Genomic DNA, 19,143 nt, shown 5'->3' with positions numbered 1-19,143 from the left:
TAAGGTATAAAGAAAGCCCTGCTGGGAATAAAAGATCAAGGCTATTTGGGTTATTGTCAAATACATGTGTCAAGGGCATAAAGCTCCTCTGAAGAAGGACCTGGATTCTACAAAGCATAAACTGAGGTGCTTTTTAACAGCGCTTAATAATGCAATTATAATAACAGCTTGTGCTTTCTCATGCCTTCCAATTTAAGATCTGAAAACACTTCACAAACATGAATTAAGCTTTCCAGGACTGTTATGAGGTACAGAAACTATTACTCTGTTGTACAAACTGAAAATGGCAGAGCAGTGTGCTCACAAAGCGGAGCAGCTCAGGTGGGAGGAATATGTCTTTATTCTAATCAAGTTGAGCCTCTGGGCTTTGCCTGTTAACTGGGTGCAGAAGCTGTCTGCTGATTTACTCTGCGTAGTTCTTCATGCTGTACCTCTCTGCTTTCTGATATCTTGACCTGTGTGGAAATGGTGAGGCGTTTAGTGGTTAATGGAGAGAAGTGCAGAGACGTGAATGGGAATGGAGACACTGAAGGTCTGCACAGCCATGCTGCCCTGTGAGCAGAAGCTCCGTAGCACAGCTGGCTCACACTGCTCAGTCCTCCTGCCCCTCAGCACTGGTGGCTTGAGCTGGTCTGTCCTCAGTCACTAGCATTACAGTGTGTGCCAGCAGCATCACAGGATGGGAGGGCAGAGGGGGTTTTTAGGCCGTTGCCCAAGGAGGCTGTGGATGCCCCATCCCTGCAGGCATTCAAGGCCAGGCTGGATGTGGCTCTGGGCAGCCTGGTCTGCTGGTTGGCGACCCTGCACATAGCAGGGGTGTGAAACCAGATGAGCATTGTCCCTTTATGGCTGTGGCTGAAGAGCAGGGCAACTACAGGCCCATCTTTTGAGGTGTTTCTCTAAGGTTCCTACTCTTATTTCTGACTTACCAGAAATGTCTGCAGCCAGGTGGCTGTTTGGAACCCAGAGCTGTACTGTTGTGACTGTGGTCACACATCACAGGGTGCTCAGAGTCCGGAGCTGAGCACTGCTCTTTTCACCTTGACAGTGCTCTTGTCAAGCGACCATTAGTATGGGCAGCAGTGGGAAATGAAACTGTCCTGCCCTTAACAAGCTGCCCTCAGCTGACCCCAGAGTCATTATTGTGTTTCCCAAATCTTTTAAGTGGTATTTTGGCTAAGTTGGTTCCATAAATTATCATCTTCCTCATTGTTAGTCATGCCGAAATGCTGGAGCAGCCTTCCTTTCCTTTGGCTGTGCAGTTGGTCGCAGTGTGGGGCTGTGCCTGCAGTGCCAGCAGCTCACCATTGTTTGTCAAAGATTAAAAAATACCCATTGGCAGTCATGAAATCGGTGTGGCCATGAAAACAAAGCGTCAAATGCCATCTGGGCTTTGTGTGTCTGGTGGAGGGAAAAGCTCCGTGAGCAACAGAGTGGTTGTGCTCCCAATGCTGCTCCGGTCCCACTGGAGACACTGATGGGAGAAATCAGATTGCCCCATTCCTCTGGTGTGTACGCTGAGGGGTACTGAGCACGTCAATATGCCATGGAAAGCAGGGAGGGTGTGTGTTCAGAAGCGCTTCAGGCTTTGGGCTAAGTATTTCTAGAGAGTTTGCTAGGAACAAAAATTTAATTGAAATCAATGGCGGCATATCTGCTGCTTAATGGCAAAGTAATACGGCCTGGCAGTTGTGTACAGTGTGTTCTCACCTGCTGGTGCTAAGCAGACAAACTGCTGTGAGCTGACCCTGCTGAGAGGTGTGTGTGTGCTTTACATCCTCCAGCATGGAGACGGATCCTACAGCTAAGCCTACAGCCCATCAAAACAGCCCCTGGAGAGTTGTCTGCAGGCAGTTGTGGTGCTGCAGCAGCAGCGGTGTGTGCAGGAGGAAATAAGGGCTATTCATCTCCCAGGTAGAGAAGGCGCTTTGGTGGAAGATGGGGTTGAATTTTCTGGCAAGTTCTCATGCTGCCAGCAGCACCTCTGCAGTGTCCAGGCTGAGCAGGAGGCAGCTGCTTGTCATCCACACACTTATCTTGCCCAGGATCTTGGCTGTTTGCATGATGGCTTTGCTCATCTTTAATGTAGATGTAGCGCCGGTTGTCAACATGCTGTTGAGAGTGAGTTGTGGGCATCTCACAGACTCCCTCAGTTTGGCATTACTGCTGTATTAGAAACAAAAAAAGAGGATAAAAATCTATAGTAACCCTAGCAAGCAAATCCTTGCGAGAAGGAGCAGTTGTCCACTGCAGTCTGGTTGTTATCAATGTGAGCTTAATGCTGTTGGGTTGTTCCTGGGGCCTGCAGTGGAGGCAATGGATGGAGACGGGTTGGATTAGATGGGTCCTGGTGTCAGAGACTGTGCCATCCCAGTGCTGTCTCTTCATGATTCCAGGAGTTAGAGGGGAGGTGGAGAGTGACAGCGGAGGTGAAGTGACGTGGCAGTGCTTCAGAGAATGTTTCAGTGTAAAGAGATGATAGAACCAGGCTGGTGGTGGTCAGACCATGTGCTGGGTGCACAGCAAGTTTGTGCTGTGGTTGAGTGCAGTTGGTCAGCGTTTGGCCCCGCGGACGTATGGAAAATGTTAGAGCTTCTGAGTTAGCTTCAAGTGCAACTGATGCTTTCAGGACATCTGTTCATTCAGCTGAGCCAAATTCTGGTAAGATGGACATGATAGTTGCCACCAATCTGGGCAGCTCTCAAAAAATTGTCCACAGTTTGTTTTTTCCCTTCTGTATGTAATACATGCTGGCAAGCCGTGACAGGAGGAGGTGCCTGAGTCCAGGCTGAACTAAATTCTCAATTAATTGAAGAGTTGATTTGCTCTCACATCTCATTCCAGCCATCGAGATTTCACAGATCCCGCAGCCAAATGAGGGGTCGTTGCAGTGATAGGGAGGGATAAGCCAGGACACTGTGCTGCCGTTGTTAGTATTCAGCCAGCGTCGTGCAAGATCAGAACTCTAATCTCTTGTTCGCACAATTCAGCTGTTGTAGGGTATCAGCAAATCAAGGTGACCTCGAAAGCAGAGAGTCCACCTGGGAAGCTCAGCAGCTCTGAAGACCGAGACCGGTGGTGTTGTGCGGCAAAGCTGGTTGTCAGCATGTTCACTCTACAGCAAGGCCATCCACGTGTGGGAGGTCCAGTAAGTCTTTAGGAAGGAAAGAGAGGGGAAGCTCTGACTTTTTGCAATAGAAGTAGAATCCTCCTGGACCCTCTGATGGAGCAGCAGCTCTTTCCTTATGACTGGGAGCAACTTTTTAGCAGCTCCCCTCGCATCGTGGCTGCTCTTGCTCATAGCCTTCTCCCTCTGTAATGCCCTCACTGTTGTGTTCCTGGCTTTCCCTGGCAGAAATTGCCCGTATTTCCCCCTTCTCCTAACAGGAGTATCAGCATCCACATGATTTCTCACAACTCCCAGACTGCTTTCTGCTGGGAACCTGCCTGCACCAAAGTCCCTGGCACAGTTTGAGCTGCAGCTTTGTCTGATCCTTTTAAGAGTTGGGAATGGCTGTTTTGATGTCTGATATCTATGAACATAAAAGGCTCCTTTACCTCTAACTGTGCATTGGGCAGGGCATTGCCTGTCTCTCCTAATCAAAAATGTAATCAAAGATCTCACTTCTCGTAAAAAATGTATTAAAAAGAAGAAACGATGCAGCAGATTTCTATTGGCTTCACTGCTGGCTTGCTCTGGTTTCTACTTCTGTGCCGTTCCCTCCTGCCTCCCACGAAAGAACCCCTGCCTTCACTTTCCCCACGTCTTGAGTGACTTAATTGCAAAATGTGGAGCTTTGAAAACAACAACAACAACAAAAAAATCATTGTGTTTGAGTCGAGCGAAGTATCGATTGTCCTTGAGTTCCTGCACCGCGGATATCGGCGGCGCTTTGTCAGCGCAAGGAGCGAGTAGAGAGATCACAGCGAGGAAATAAATATTCCAAGTGGAAGGAAAAGGAGCTGAGCTGGGAAAAGAGCTGTGCCCCATCCCTCCCGCTCCCACAGCTGCTTCTCAGAAAGCGGCCTGTTGACCCGATGTTAACGTTTCCAGTTTACGGTAAGCGGCATTTTCCCTAAAACAAGATACTGATAAAGTGAAGCGAGGGAATAGAGGGGGCGGAGAGCAGATTTGCAAAACATGCTGGAGTAAGAAAGTCGAAACATACCGTGTGCGTCTCGGGAGTGGGAACATGCCTCAGTGTGTGAATAAATATGTAATATACAGACATATGTTCTCTCTTCTCGAAAACGGAGGTTTTTGAGCAGTCCCAGACTGTGCTGCTCTCAGCAGCACGAGAGGAAGCGTGGTGTGCTGCCATGGAGGCTGTCAGAGGTGGTTGGTGGAGCAGCAGTTCGGACCAAGCATCCTCCCAGCCCCACAGTGTGAGTGGTTGCAGATGGGGTCGTGTGTTTCTTGGGCCAATGAGTGGGGAATGAACAACCTGGAGAGATGCAGCGTGGTTGGGTTTGCTTGTTTTCATCTCACAGGCAAGGGCTGATACGTAGCTAATGGAGATGAGAAGAAGGGCCAAGGGGAGAGGAATCAGACAAATGTTAGCACAGAGTTATTTGTTGAATGGATTTTGTATTGTTTTCCATGAAGCCTGCACAGAGCTGTTGTCCTCTTTTTAATTCCTCTTCTAGCATTTGTTCCCTTTTTCACTGCCTCCACAATTCTCCCATTCAAGCCGAAAAAGCCACCTCCAAAAGACCGGTGTAACATTAGCAGGAATTATTAGCAGCAGTGATTTCAATATTCAAATGGACATAATATTTAGCAATAGGCTGGGAGTTGTATAAATAGAGTATGAATGCCTGGTAATGAATCATATCAATAATTTTCACATACAGACTGTGCCTTACATTTCTCAAAGGGCTTTACAAATACCAATTGATTCTCACAGCATGCCTGCTTGGTGGAGGAGCTGTTATTAGTTCTAGCGGATACTGAGATGCAGAGAAATGGTGCTACGTGTGTAGTTCATGCAGGGACCCCGGGTGGGGATAAAGTGGGAAGCTCCAGACACCCAGGCCTTGGTGCTGAGCTGGCAGCTCTGTATGATTTCTCTGGTGGAGTTGGAAGCGTCGCTCCATGTGGATGTAACATGGGGAAGATGGTCTTTGACAAAGTCTGTGGCTGAATAGAGATGGGTAAAGGAAGGAGAAACACAGCGAATGGCAGAACTGGTCTTGATGAGCTTAAAGCACAGCACTGTGGTCAGTGGTAGCACCCATGTCCTGTTCAGGTGAGAGCTTGTTTGGTTGCTTTTGTTAGGAAAACTTGGCTTCCCATGCAGGAAAGCAGCAGCTAATGCAGGCTCACTCCTGAAAGTGAAGGGCATCTGGCTTTGTAACTTCCACCCACCTCAATCAAGGATGGGAATATCTAAAGAGCGCCTGAAATAAGTGGAACAGTCTCTTTTCTAGCATAGCCATCCTACTCAGCATTCACCACGTTACCCATCTCTGTTTTACTATTGCCCTTCTTAATTCCGCAGTAAATTGTTCCAGCCTTTAATGTCTCTCCCTGTGACCCAGGGATGCAGTCAGTGATGGAGATCTTTAGAGCAAAGAGGCAGGTTGCATGGCACATGCCTCAAACAAAGGAAGCCTAATTTATCTTTCACCCTCATTTTGTACTCAGTTCACCAAAGCTGACTCATTGCTCAGAAGAGGACGTGCTATTAACTCGAATAAAAACATGACATGATATTTCTAGCCTTTTTTTTTTTTTTCTTAAACACAGTTTATTTTGACATATTACTTGCTATTTTGAATGACACTGTACACCGAGAAGTTGTCTTTAAGCTGGCCACAGTGGCACTTGGCTTCTTGTTCTGAAAGGTTACATCATCTCAGTACCCATCAGTGTGTTAAGAGTCCTTCAAGCTGGCAGGGCAACATGCGCCGCGCTGCACTCATCTGTACTGAATTTCTTCTGCTGTAGTATTGCTCGGTGACCCAAATTGCACAGAGCTTCCCAGTCCCTCCCAGTTGACCCACCAAAGTCATTTTGCTGTCTCTTTTGCTGTATCAGTTGCCAGCCGCTGGGCTGAAACTCTCAGTTCTGTCCCTGCTTTGCTGCTTTCTTCCCCAAACTTCTGGAGGTTGGAGGTAGAGGGTGGAGGCTTCATCCAAACCTTCCTGGAGCTGAAAGGTGCAGGAGGGATGGGGAACCCTAATTGCTGAGCCCAAGGCTCAGTTCAGCCAACCCCCTCAGCTCTTCATGAAGGGAAGATTTGGCACCGTGGGCCTGTGGCCTTGGGAAGAAGCACAAGCATTTCTCAGTGCCTACCCACATGGCTGAGTATTAACTGTCAGGCTTTAAGGACTGTTCCCATCAGCTCACTGAGCAACGTTATTGATTTGTTTTCTAGGTGAGACTTGGCCACATTTATTCCTTAAATCTGTCAGTTCCTCCTTCCTTACCAACTTACAATTCAACGTGGACTTTTACCTTCCACTGCCAGTTTCTAAGATACCTTAATATTCCTTTGCGATGATCGTTACCCTGAGATTTTTGGTAGTCATTCTAGATTGCATTTGCAGTTTCATTAAGTCTTCCAAAGAGGGAGATGTCTATTAGTGTCAAGAGGTCCTTCTGCTCCACGTAGGCTGTGCTCTTCCTGCCGGATTACTTTATGCTCCTTTGGGTTCTTCCTCAGGTATTTTGTTGCATGAACTGAGTCTAGGATGTTTAAGGAATAGATTTATTTCTTTTTTTCCTTCTTAAGTAAAAGAAAGGAAAAGGAAAACATAGCAACGCCAGCATGGCAACAGCAGCTGCTGCACAAAAGAAAAATAGGCAAACAGACTTCCGAAACATGTATTCACTGTTAAGCTATTTTTACTGGTCGGTGAGTATGTGGGAGTATTATAACAGAATAAGTGAGAAAATAGCTTACAAATAATTCATAAGAAACTTCAGATGAGAATATATCTTAATGACCCTAGCTAGCCCTCATGCTGTATGAATCTCCACATGCACGAACGTAAAGGTCACCTCTGATCTATGCTATTTATGTATTTGTAAATTTGTTCGTAAGAATGTATATAAAATTCTATTAAGGTTAAATATCCAGGCACTGTGAAGCAGAGAGTTGTGCATCCCTGCATAGCAGCTTAAGGGCAAATCTATCTCATGAGTACGCAGGCAGAAAAGTCCATTGTCCGTGCTTGTATTGCACTTGTCAGAGCTCAGATGCAGATGGGGTCCTGTGTTGTTCTGAAAAGTGACAATTAGAGACAAAGTAGCATGAAATAGCATGAAAAACAGTTAGCTTCATCATCCCCTCCCCAGCCTGTCCCGCAGACGCCTATGGGGAGTCTTTAATTAAATTAAAAATAACTCATCAGGAAACTGGGAAAAGCGGGACTCAAAGCTGCTGAATTCTTCACAGTTGCAGCCCAGCCCTTGTGCTGTGTGAGCCCATTTTTCTGCTCAGATGTGCTCCATGGGAGACTAAAGGCAAACACAGCCTCTTAAGTCTCCCCCCACGAGCCTGATGCTTTTCTTGGCACCGAGAGAAACACAGCTCAGATCTCTGCAGCCAAAGCTAAATTCATTTGCCTTCAGAAACAACACAAATCTGTTTTCCTGCTTAAATAAAGTCATTTGCAGGGTCCTGTTGTGGGAACAACATTTCAGCTCGTCCTGAATGGAGCAGTCATTGGGATGAATGGGTTGGTTGTTGGGCTGCCGCTGCCCTCTGCACCCTGAAGTGCTCCACTGCCGCCTCCATTGTGGGCATCCCCCCTCTGCACCCTTCTGTGCTCTGTGTGATCTATTTATTGCAGGCCGCTATTCATCCCACATCTCCCACGTTTCCTCCCAGCCCCGTGGTTTGAGGACACTGCCTGCTGCAGAGCAGGAGGCACCTGAATCCTTTCCACTGTGCTGCTTTGCCTTGCAAATGCAGGAAACCCCTTTCTTTTTATCTCTAGAGGTGTGCTAGTGCTCATCTGCCCTTCAGATACGTGACAGGGAACGCCTGGGTGAAGTTTCTGATTGTCCTTATTGTAAGACTTGCTTGTTTTATGAGCTTGGTGTGTAACTCGATGGAGAGCACGTGAGGAAGGAGGGAGCAGCAGCCCAGGCACCTGGGTGCCCTCAGAGGCTCTTTTCAGACGAAGCTGAAAACAAGCAATTGGAATGTGACACTTGGAAGCACTTTGTGAGATTCTTTCTGGTTTTAAATGATTTCATTTAAATACCTTTGACTGTGAAACCTCCGAGGAAACTCATCCCCTTGTTTTTCTGTCTGTATCTTTTGCTTTCCGCGTGCATCCAGTTTCAACCCCCCTGCTGTGTACAGGGTCACCAACCACCAGCCCAGGCTGCCCAGAGCCACATCCAGCCTGGCCTTGAATGCCTGCAGGGATGGGGCATCCCCAGCCTCCTTGTGCAACCCATTCTAGTTGCTGACATCTTTTCCTCCCGTAACACCCAAATACTACCAGCACCATTCCTCTGCTGGGGTTAGAACACAGACAGCCTGTGTTTGAGGCACTTGAGGAGATGCTTACTCACTCCTTTGCTGTTTTGTTTGTGGTTTTTCTTTGTGAAAACATTCTCGAGAGCATTGTTAGCTGTATCACAGCAGGAACACCTCTGGGCACGCTGGGGAGTGCGTGAAAGCAGGTTTGGAGAGCTTTTATTTTCACACCGTGTTGCAGTTCTGTAGTGATAAATGTTTTCTGGAATATAAACCTGCAGGTCCTCCCCTTGCAGGTCTCTCTTCTTGGAGTGGAAAAAGGGTTTTACGTGTCACGGTTTAGCTTGCAGTAGGGCTGTGTCACTCTGGAGGTAACAGGGCTGATGGGCTGCACTACGAGCAGCACTAAGTGAGAACTGCTGTTGGTCTGAGGTGGTGCCACTGGGCAGCTAGGATTACTGTGGCAGAGAGAAAGAAGTAATGACATGGCATGGAAGAAAAGGAGGGAGAAATGGATCTTTTAAGGAATTCATGCTCTGGCAGCTGACCGAGGCAAGCCTGAATTGGAATTTGTCAGCATGTATTCTGGGCTGTCTGCTGGTAATTCCCATGTCCGTCAGCAGCCTGAGTGTGGACAGCTGGGAAAGCAGCATTTGGAGTCCCCCAAGAACTGCCTCGATTCAGGACAGCTCTTGGACTTTGCAGATGTTGGGGGAGAAGAGCTGTGCCTGCTCTCACTGTGTGCTGCAGCCTGGCTCTGCCTCTGCCTGCTGGGGGAGGCAGCCTGTGCAGCCTCGTGCCTCGCATTGCAAGCCCTGTGTAATGTACCCCACTGCCGTGTTCCTCCCAGCCACGGAGCATCCTGCAGGGTTAGCAGATATCAGATGGCCTCATAACCACAGACAGCCCCATTATTTCCAATGGGCCTCAGCCAACGCGTTCAGATTTGATTAAGGACTTTCTGAAAGATAAGAAGCGTTTAGAGCCTGGGGTTGGCTCCAGCATTAGTTATTTACATCAGGGTGAGGGGAGATAAAATCTTTTATTGGTGTCACTGCTTAAATATTTTGTCTCTCTTTTCCAATATTGTGGCAAGAAGGAACCATATGTGTTCCTAGAAAGAGAGTCTCGTACAGCCGTTCGTCAGGAGAAAATCTATTAATGTATTAACACTCAGAATAATGAGAGAAAACAGCACGTGCTGGAGAGAGTAACGCAGAGCTCTAAGTCTGCGGTTTTCTAATGTTTGGAAAATGTTGCATTTCTCCATCTTTCCAAAGCTGACTTTCTGCCAAAGTAAGTTCTCTTCTGCTGTTAATTTTAGAAAGGTTAAATCCATTTATAAAAGCAAACATAGGCGTGGAGTGACGGAAAGCAGGAGGGTGCGCGGAGCAGCAGGCTGCCCATCTGCAGAGGTCACTGCAGGAGCTGCTCTGGCAGGAGCCATGCAGACATGTCCTTTCCTTCCTCAGCACTGCGCAGAATGGGGGACGTGTGTACAGAAGCCCAAAGGGCTGTGTCACCTTTGCAGTGCGACTCCTCACTGCCACCCGTTTCCAGAAGGCAGCGGACTCTCTGTGTGTTTGTGTGTGTGTTTGCAGCTCGCTGCTGGGCTTTAGGCAGGATTGACGAAAGGCTTGGCACAGGGAAAGGGCAAATTTTAAAGAGCTCAAGAGTAGGAGAGATTGCTGGTTGAGCAGCTTGGTTGCCTCGAGGTCATTGCTAATTAGCTGGATCTTGCCTAAAGAAGTGAACATTACATTTTAATGCTGCTATGAAAACCAATCGCGCCGTCTTCCCTTTGCATCCCATACTACTGCCAGCTTTGCTGTGGCATCTGGAGCAAGCTGCACGAGGGAAGGGAAGAAAGCCCTCTTAAAGGAGATGGAGGGATGCTGAAGTGCTAGCAGAGCTCAGATGAGAGAGGCTGGAGCTTGACAGCTGTTACTGGCTCATGCAAAAAGCCTGCCAGCAAAAATGCATCAATTTGTGTGATATCCGGGTGTCTTGTCTTCTGTTTTCATAATTGCATACATGGTGTCTGCATAAATCTCTTCCCCCCTGCACCTCCAGCGAGAGGAGCTGCCTGGTGGATGGCAGCCCGTCAGCAGGAGAGCATCAGCAGGAAGAGACATCAGTCAGATGTGTGTCGTGCAGAGGGCTGGGGCCTGAGGCACATTCCTCCAAGGCTGCTCGAACATGGTGCTCTCACTAACTAGGAAACCTCTCCTTTTCCCCATGGGAAGAGCAGCGTGCTCATCCAGACATGAGAACCAGCAGCACTGTCTTGCCGTGTTCTTCAGGAGTTTAGTGCCAAATGACAGCACAGGCAGCTGCAGCAGGTGCTCTCAGCAAATGCATTGTAGCCCAGAGGTCTGAGTGTCCCCTCAAGGAATACAGTGGAATTTCTTTCCCTTTCTCACTGAGTACTGAACTCTTCCTGCTCACTCCTTCGCTCTTTAGCTGTAACTTCTGTACCTTCAGCTGTGGACTTGCCCTCATGGCGGGATCAGTGCTGTCTGCTTGAGAGAGGACTCCAGGTTTCTCATTACAGCCCCACTGAAAGCAAAATATACTCAGCCTGCACAGCCCAGCTGATGGCTGTCCTTACTGTGTCAGACATTGCCTTCTCCTGCCCGTGGACCACCGGTTGGGTTGAGCCACTCCACCAGAGCAGCCACTGGTACCACCAGCAACGTGCACTCAGAGTCACAAAACTGAGATAAAAGTGGTGACATTTTTGAAGTAATATCATCATCTTCCTTACCGTAAATCTTGACTTGTCTCTACGGATGCAGTCTGAGAAACGTGGCTCCCCGCAGTGGGTTACTGAAGCTTAAAGCTCAGTCTTGAAGGCACAGGAGAAGTGTTGTATGTTAGGACAGAACCAACTTTCCCTGTCTACTTTCTGGGTACTGACAGCCCTTGTCCACTTCAGTCCTGTTGACAGCAGTGCTGATGACAGTGATTCCAAAGGAAGAAAAACAAAGAAATTGAGAGCCAGCAAAAAGCAAGAGAACTGAAAGCATCTTTCTTGACGCACACTAAGACTGTGGAATCTGGTTATTGGTGTTACAGCAGCAACCTGTGTTCTTTTCAAAGCCAATGTTTCAATTCCACTTTGGCAACTCATAATTATGAGTGACTCACTCAGGCCGGTAGGAAAGAGCAATTACTGACCAGTCCCTGCTCCGAGCTGAGCTGTGTTCAGTCCCTGTGGTGCAGACTGTATCACCATGTTGGCTCCATGCATGGGTGACTAATGCCTGCAGCCAGTTTCCTTGGTGCAGGGTTTCATCCTGCATTTTAGCCCTGGGTGCCAGACTATAACAAGAACTAGAAGAGGGTAATGAATAAACATGCTAAGATCTTCAGCTGCAATCTGCCATCAGGTCCATCTGTTACTCCTTCCTTCATAAGCCTTGCAAACTCAATGAGCCAGGAATGGGCATGCTCCATATACTGTCCCATCCTATAGCCACAGATCTGCAGTCTAATTGCCTGGTTGACAGCAAGTCTGTCCCTTACGGTCTCTTGAACCTGTCGTAGGATCTTCATGTTCTTCAGCCTTCCACCCAACCTGCTTGTGAGAAGACTTCCAAAAGGATACCAAGAGATGGGGATGGATCACACACCAATGCTTGCTGTATTGCAAGCTCTGCCCGTTGGCGAGTGGCAATGTGCTCCGGGGAGCAGATGCCTGTCTCCCAGGCAACCAGGCAGCTGACAAGAAGTTGCCATCAGAATTCACTGTGCTTCCAGCTGTCCCTCATCAGTGCAAGATTTTGCAAACTCTGCTGCTGATGTTCTCATACAGATCTCATGCTCACAGCTGCAGTTCACAACAAGTGGAATCTCTCCCCACTTTGGGAGCCAGGCCATCTTGCTTAAAGCCCCACATGGATGGTTTTACTCTGTTTCTCCCATAGGTGCTTCCTTCTCATGTTGCAGGATGCCTATGTTCTCAGTTCTTTGCCATTGCTCCAGCTCTCCTCCAGGCAAGGGAGATGGAGAAGAATCTGAGTTAGTGAGATGAGTTCCCCTTCCAAAAGATGAATTCCTGTGCATGGGGCTTATTTTCCAGTCCCTGATTTCTCCCTCAAGTTGTTTTCTCCTGGCTCTCCTGGGATAGAGCTGTAGGACACAGTTTAAGCTGCACCTCCTTTTCCCTTTGCACCAAGCTGCTGTGCTCATCAGGGCCAGGCACTGCCTGTGGATGACAGGGCTGCGAGGCAGCACAGGGCTGTGATTTGGATGGGAAAAGAGGGTTTGAATAACACCCAGTCCCAGCATTGCGGGCTGCAACTGCAGAGTCATTTCAAAGAAAGTAGCAGGAGATTTTTCTCTTCCTAATTTATGTCTATCCTGCATATGGCTTCTGTGGAGTCGCTAATGTTACAGCCAGACGGGTTGGCATTTTACTAGACAGAACACATGGGCTAGATGTTGTTAATGCTTGTTAGCTACTCACTCTGCAGCTTGACCAGTCCAATGTGGTCACCTCACAGATGGCTGGAAGCTGCAGCCCTGGTGCCAGAGTGCTCCAGCTCCATGGCACTCAACTGTGACAGCAGTTGCAATAACATGCATTTGGCTGCTTCTTCTGAAGGTCAGAGATACTCTACCTTTGCCAGGAGATCAGCACGTCTTCCCCCTACATAAAAGAAAGACACCAGTGTATAAAGATCCTGAGCCTTTTCATGAGGTGTTGGCTTTACAGGCTTAATGTCATCATTTGATTTTTTTCTAGGATGGCATTAGAGAAGTTCTGTAGGCCCTCATCTGCATTTCTTTGTGGTTGATGCTTATCAATACCCTGTATGTGGCTGCGAATGGTATGTGACAGTCATGAGGCTTTTAGGATCTCAAACTCTGTCATACCCTGTGTCTATATTAGCGGACATCCCATGCAATTTTCCTTTCTCTGTGATGTGAACAGTCATCTGTGATTTACTCTCACCAGTCTCACATTCAGCCAAACCATTTCTAGCTATCGCCTCAGCGAATCTCTGCAGGGTGACCCTACCTGATAGCTGGTGTGGCAATGCCCATCAGAACCTGCAGGAGCAGACACTACTGGTGAATCATTTCTGCTCCCCCTTCCCTCTCTAACAGGTTCGATTCACAATGGCGGGAGGCTGAGTGCATCCTACAGATGAGGCAGGGAGTTTTGGTTTCAATGCTCGTCCTTTAAAACTCTCAAAGCACTTTTGGAAAATGCAGGGGTATTAATCCACACTGAGCTGCAGTTCTCCAAACCTGTGATTTAAATTGGATGTATTTGTCTCTGTCTGTCCTGAACTGTTGAGTAACATTAATGCACCCTGATAATAGCTGTCACATTTTACCCCTGGGGGTTGCTCCTCCGTGATAGGTGAAATCATAGCAGTTCAAAGGCCCATCTTTCAGGATGAAAAGCTCCGTAGGAATATTCAGATATAAAATAGTAATAGTACAAATGAAAAAAAAAGCATTTCCCTGATTTCAGAGTCTTTGATCTTGTTTTTATGGCATCACATTTGACAGTTTAAAGGGCGTTAACCCATAGGAGAAACCACGTGGCGCCATCCGCCGGGATGAACAGCAGCCGTTCTTCCCTATTGAGAGCAGGGCAGGAGCTCAGCACACGGCTCGGCTTTTTTCAACATCATTTCACACCAGCTGCAGAGGAGACGTAGGGAGCTGTAGGGAGAAGCTCTCGCTCTGCAATACTTTGGAGTAGAGTTGGTGCAACAGCCCGGAGCCCATCGCTGCTGTCACCGATGCATGCAGTGCCTGGGTTGTGTGTCTGATTAAGATGGAAGTGTATGAGCTGACCTCCTATGCTGAGAAGACACTGTAGGGTTGTGGTTCATCTCAGTGTTGAATAATAAGAAAGAGAAAGGAAATGTTTGCAATAAATCTCAGCACATGCAGGGCTGTTTCTTGCTTATCCCACCCCAGCTTTCAATTTTCTTCTTGGCATTGCCAGGTGCTTGCTTTCCTTTGCTCAGCAGCTAAAAGCAGCTTTTTCATTACATTTCCTGGAAGGCCCTTTACAGGCATCCATCCGTCCCTGCCTCATAAATTCACTTTATCCAGCGAGATGGTGGCACGGAGGTCGGAGGTCTTTGCAAGAAGCAGTTATTAAAAGGAAGTGCTCTTCCTCTTTTGGGTTTCAAAGAGAATGTTGGGGGGGAAAAACTTTACAGCGAATGAGGAACGGTCATTTGTAAAAGGTGGATGGTCGGGTTGAAGCAGAGCTGAGCATCCTGCCACAGCTGCACTGGGAAGGTAACCTATAAGGCCAGCAGAAGCCTGCCCGGTACCCCAGCAAAGGGAGAAGGAAAACAGTAACCAGTTTGCTAAAAAACCTCATAAATATTTCAGGGCGTAAGCACATCTTGTGGTACAGTTTGTTTTTTGTTGTTGTTGTTGTTATTTTTTAATATTTCTCTAATTTTAAATGAACAGCCTCTAATTAAAGTGATTTAGTGGCTACCTGGGGACCTGGTATTTGAACGGTGCGTGATACTTAGGAAAGATTGATAGGCGAGGAGTAATTCAATTGGGGGATTTTGATAATGATATCATCACCCAAGAGAGCCAAGTTAGAGCAATTACACAGATCCCAATGCCTCATGTTTGGATTGCTATAACTTCAGCAGGCACTTTCCACATGGGTGTGCACACATGCACACAAACACTTTCTCTTTGTTTTTCTGCCCATTGCACACTGCAGAGCAAACACTAACTCTGCATAGGCAACGATGCCTATTTATATCAGTCTGCATTAGAAAGTAGCACTTTCCACCTTGCTGCTGATTGCCTGAAAGCAAATGCTGGGCATCCATCAGCAGCAGGAATTGATGCTGGTATCTGCTGGGTGCTTCAGTTTGTTGGCTGGGTGCTCTGTGGGCTTCCCAGCACCAAACCAAAGCGACCAAGTGGGCTTTGTCAGTGTGTCCATGTATCGCTTCTGCTGTGCTGTCCTTAACCTGGGGAGCTCAGCTGCTGCATGTGGGCAAAGCGGCCTTTGACATTTAGAAAAATCTCAGTATCCAAAGCAAGAGCCAGAAACAAAAAGATTTTCTTGTTTAAAGGTCAGAGCAGGCGGCTTCTTAAAAGATGTTTTCAAGTGTGTTTGTTGGGCTGTGACAGGGTTTACACGCAGGCTAACGTGAGCCGCAGTGCCCCATGCACTTAATGGCAGAGGCTGCAGCACACGTGGCTGTGCCATCACTGAGATTTCCAGAGATGGTTGGTTGGTGCAGCAGGGCCTTGAGGTCTTGTGCTGATGGAGGGGCTCTTTTGGGTAAGAGTCCTCTGTGAAGAGGAGGTTCGGAGTGATTGGAGCTGTACAAGGACTTGATGTGGTGGGGAGGCTTCAAGGAAGGACAGGGAGCACCACGAGGCCAAGGGAAATGGCCTGAAACTGGGGCAGTGAGGGGAGGTTGTAGCAATGGCATAACCCTTTACGGGCACACAGAGAAGCTCTGTGTGGACGTGAAGCTGTGCTGCACCTTGGCACACACACAGGGCTGTTTCCCTTGTGTATTCAGAACGGTTGTGCACAGGGACACAGCATAGAAAGTGATTTATGGAAGGAGCATAACAGATGAGATAGATCCTCCACAATACATGCGCTGGGTAAATGTCACCGGGCAATGATTCACTTGCTCATTTTGACCCCTAATACATCTCAAATGTGAAAAGGAACGTCTGCTGTAGAGCATGGCCAAGCAGCATCTGCAAAGCAAAGGCTTGTGGCTGTGCCAAGGGGCAGAAAGTCCCTCTGGCTGCCCTACTAAAATCTTGGATTCAGTCCTGCCTGACTCTGAGAAGGTGTTGGAAGTGGGGTTCCCATGCTGAGCTGTGCCTGGCACCAGCAAGTGCTGAGTCAGCAGTGGGAGCACAGGTGAGGGTAATTCAGCTGGGTTCCCAGAAAGGGGTGGAGCTCGACTGCATCTCTCCCAGATCCCATTTAAGGGCTGACCACCATTAAGGTAGCATCTCTTTTTGGGGATTGCTCCACTGTGGAGTTTTTGTGGTGAGCCTCAGCATCAGCAAGCATCTATCTTGACTGAAGGCCTCAGAGTTGGTGAGTCTTTTCCTTAGGTGCCCTCTATCTATTTCCAACTATACGTAACTATACTTGTATTATTCCAACTATGCAGGGGATGTTTCTGTGCAATAGCAGTGTGAGGATAAAGATCTGCTTTAGGGAAACCAGTGTGGTCAGAAGCAATGTGCACCTTAAGTCCATGCACATTAAGGGAGGCTCCTCCATCCATGCACTGCTACATGCCCTGCCAGCTGCAGGAGTGTCTGCTGCCTCTCAGCACCTTCTGCATTGCCTGGTCCCCTTCTGGAGAGAAGGATTTGTTTTTCTACCATGCTGGTGGTTATTTGAGAGACTTTTATATGTGTATCTAAGCCATACAGCTTTGAATAATCTACCAATTTCCAGGGTTAAAGGGGAGATGTATGCTGCTTCCTTCTGGAAGGCAGAGGCTGATCTTGATTCTCCTGGAAGAACACTTATGCTAACAACTTTTTTCTCCAAGCAGAGCCAGGAACAGCTATTGCAAGTTGATGTCACCGTGTGGTAAATAGACCTGTCTTCTTGCTCTACAACGTAATGAAATCTGCCCCGATCTGATTGCTCTATGAAGCAATCTACGAAGAGAAATCTGAAGTCACCCTTCAGATCTATGGCAGGAGCTGCATCCCCTACTGGCAGAGCCAAGTGAGCAGCAGCACGGGGCAGATTGATTTCCACTGCTTTTCTAGAAGAGGTCCCAGTAGGCCTTAAATCAGGCTGAGCTGGCAATGGAGCTTAGCAAAAGCTGGAGTCTCCCTTTTGCAAGTATTTGAGATCTGAATAAAACATAACATAGACCAGAATCTCAGTAGTTTAGTGAGCCAGGCAGATTTTATTTTCCTCGTGTATTAGACAGAAACAATGCAGGTTTATATGCTGAGTACCTGTGAGACATTGCTCTCACAGTGCTTCAGCATCCTGGGCTGTGTGCATCTCTAGGTCAGCACTGCCCTTTGCTGGAGTGCTCAGCTGAGTGGGGATGGTGTGCTGATGGTCCCCAAAGTGCTTGTGTCTACCTCTCCTCTGCATGGGGAAGGTTAGTTTACTCTCCAGCTTGGCTCTCCCTTTGACCCCATGTATTCAGTGCACCTCTAAAAGCTTTTTCTTTCACACTTCCCATTAAAAGCAGCAGCACGCAGCTCTGGGTGAGATGTGTTGATAGTGTTGGGTTTGGAGCAGTCAGAGCTGGGCTTGTGTGTGGTGTGGTTTATCTCATCTGCTTCCCATTTGTTTGTGTTCCTCAGCTGAGCGTTTCCTACCTAGGTGGGCTTGGGAGGCCTTGGGCTGCACTTGGGCTTTGAATTTCAAGGATACCTCACAAGGGGGAAATAGTGACAGCACCATGTGGATGTGACAACTGTGGCTGGTGGTGGCAGCAGTTGTGGCCCCAGGTTTGCTGTGAGGGTTGAGATGTAGGTATTTTTAATATTAATAATCATGGAAGTTGTGGGGGGGCGGAGTCCTGGCAGTGCACTGTAAAGAGAAGGACAGAAGGACCCTCCCAGCTCTGTACCACTGGAGGTTTTGGCTTTATTTTTCAGCATGAAACACCTGCAGCAGTCGCTGAGCACAGCATCTCCTCCAGTGTCCTATACACACTGTCTCCACACCACTGTGCATCCCTTCCCTTGCCCCAGATCCCCACTCACTCCCCTGCCTGCTGCTGGCCCAGGAAGGCTGCAAAGAAACCCTGTGAACTAATGGGAAAGTGCCTATAAGCACTTCATTTCTAAAGCACGTGCTGCATGGACACTCCTGAAGCAAGTCTGCCTATGTGTCCCAGTCCATTCTACATTATGAGCAAAGAGGAAAAAAAGCAATAAAAACAAATAATAAGAACGGTAGCAACAACAGCCGTTTTAAAACACTCAGAGGGAAAAAAGAAAAAGTAAAAACAAAACCAAGTTTCTAATTTTTTTGTTGTTGTTAAATGCACTGTGAGATGGAATGAACTGAACTGCAAGTGCATCCATCCTCAAAGTCAGCGTGTAAACATCTCCCGGCAGAGAAGGAATTGCCTTTTTTCCAAGCGGCTGCTTTCTCGTCTTCTTCCTCTTACTGGAGAGATCATAAGGAACCTGGATAAGATGTCTGATTTTTTTTTTTTTTTCAGTGCTTTTGGATTTTTTGGATGCTTTTTGTTGTCCTTTTTTCCCCATGTTTGGGAGTGCTGCTGGGGGAAAGCAGTGCCAAGAGGGTTTCCCAGGAGGGAGCAGCCCCATTGAGTGCAGTGGGGAGGAACAGAAAGCACGTATTTGCTTGTGGAACTTTCTCTGCTCATTATTCTTCTGCCTCTGCTGGAGGAGGAGGAAACTTCGGTTATGAAGAATAGTGGAGAAAAATGTCCATTAATCTCATAAAAAGAAAAAGGAATTATTCAAATGGAGCCTTCGCTTGCGACACCAGCAAGCTCAAAGTAAAAGGGAAATTTAAAACATTTATGTTACTCTGCAACCATAAAACACAGGCAAATGGCCTGGCTCTGGATGCTGGATTTCTTAAGGAACTTGCTTTAATTAATTAAACTGGTAAACCAATTAATGGACTTGCTTGTAAATTCTTAGGAAATTAATTTTGTGCCCGAAGAGTGCTTTAAATCTGTGAGGGAGGCAGAGTGTGTAT

At 47.6% G+C, this 19,143-nt stretch overlaps 1 protein-coding gene across 2 annotated transcripts in view; it reads left to right on the top strand.

Moving 5' to 3' along the window:
• Positions 1–19,143, top strand: part of MAD1L1 (mitotic arrest deficient 1 like 1) — a 307,536-nt gene that overhangs the window by 285,950 nt on the left and 2,443 nt on the right. The window contains exon 18 of one of the 2 annotated variants that reach the window (XM_015876934.3): positions 2,991–4,060. The exons of the other annotated variant lie outside the window; for it this stretch is intronic. Within the exon in view, the coding sequence (XP_015732420.2) occupies positions 2,991–2,999 (9 nt within the window). The 3' untranslated portion in view covers positions 3,000–4,060. Of the gene's footprint in view, positions 1–2,990; positions 4,061–19,143 lie in introns of those variants that run through there. 2 annotated transcript variants of the gene reach the window in all.

The sequence above is a fragment of the Coturnix japonica genome, chromosome 13, assembly GCF_054131305.1.
Source record: "Coturnix japonica strain WE chromosome 13, WE-NBRP24, whole genome shotgun sequence".
Taxonomy (NCBI): domain Eukaryota; kingdom Metazoa; phylum Chordata; class Aves; order Galliformes; family Phasianidae; genus Coturnix; species Coturnix japonica.
Note: the sequence above shows the minus strand (reverse complement) of the source record. Positions and strands in the feature narration are given on the sequence as shown.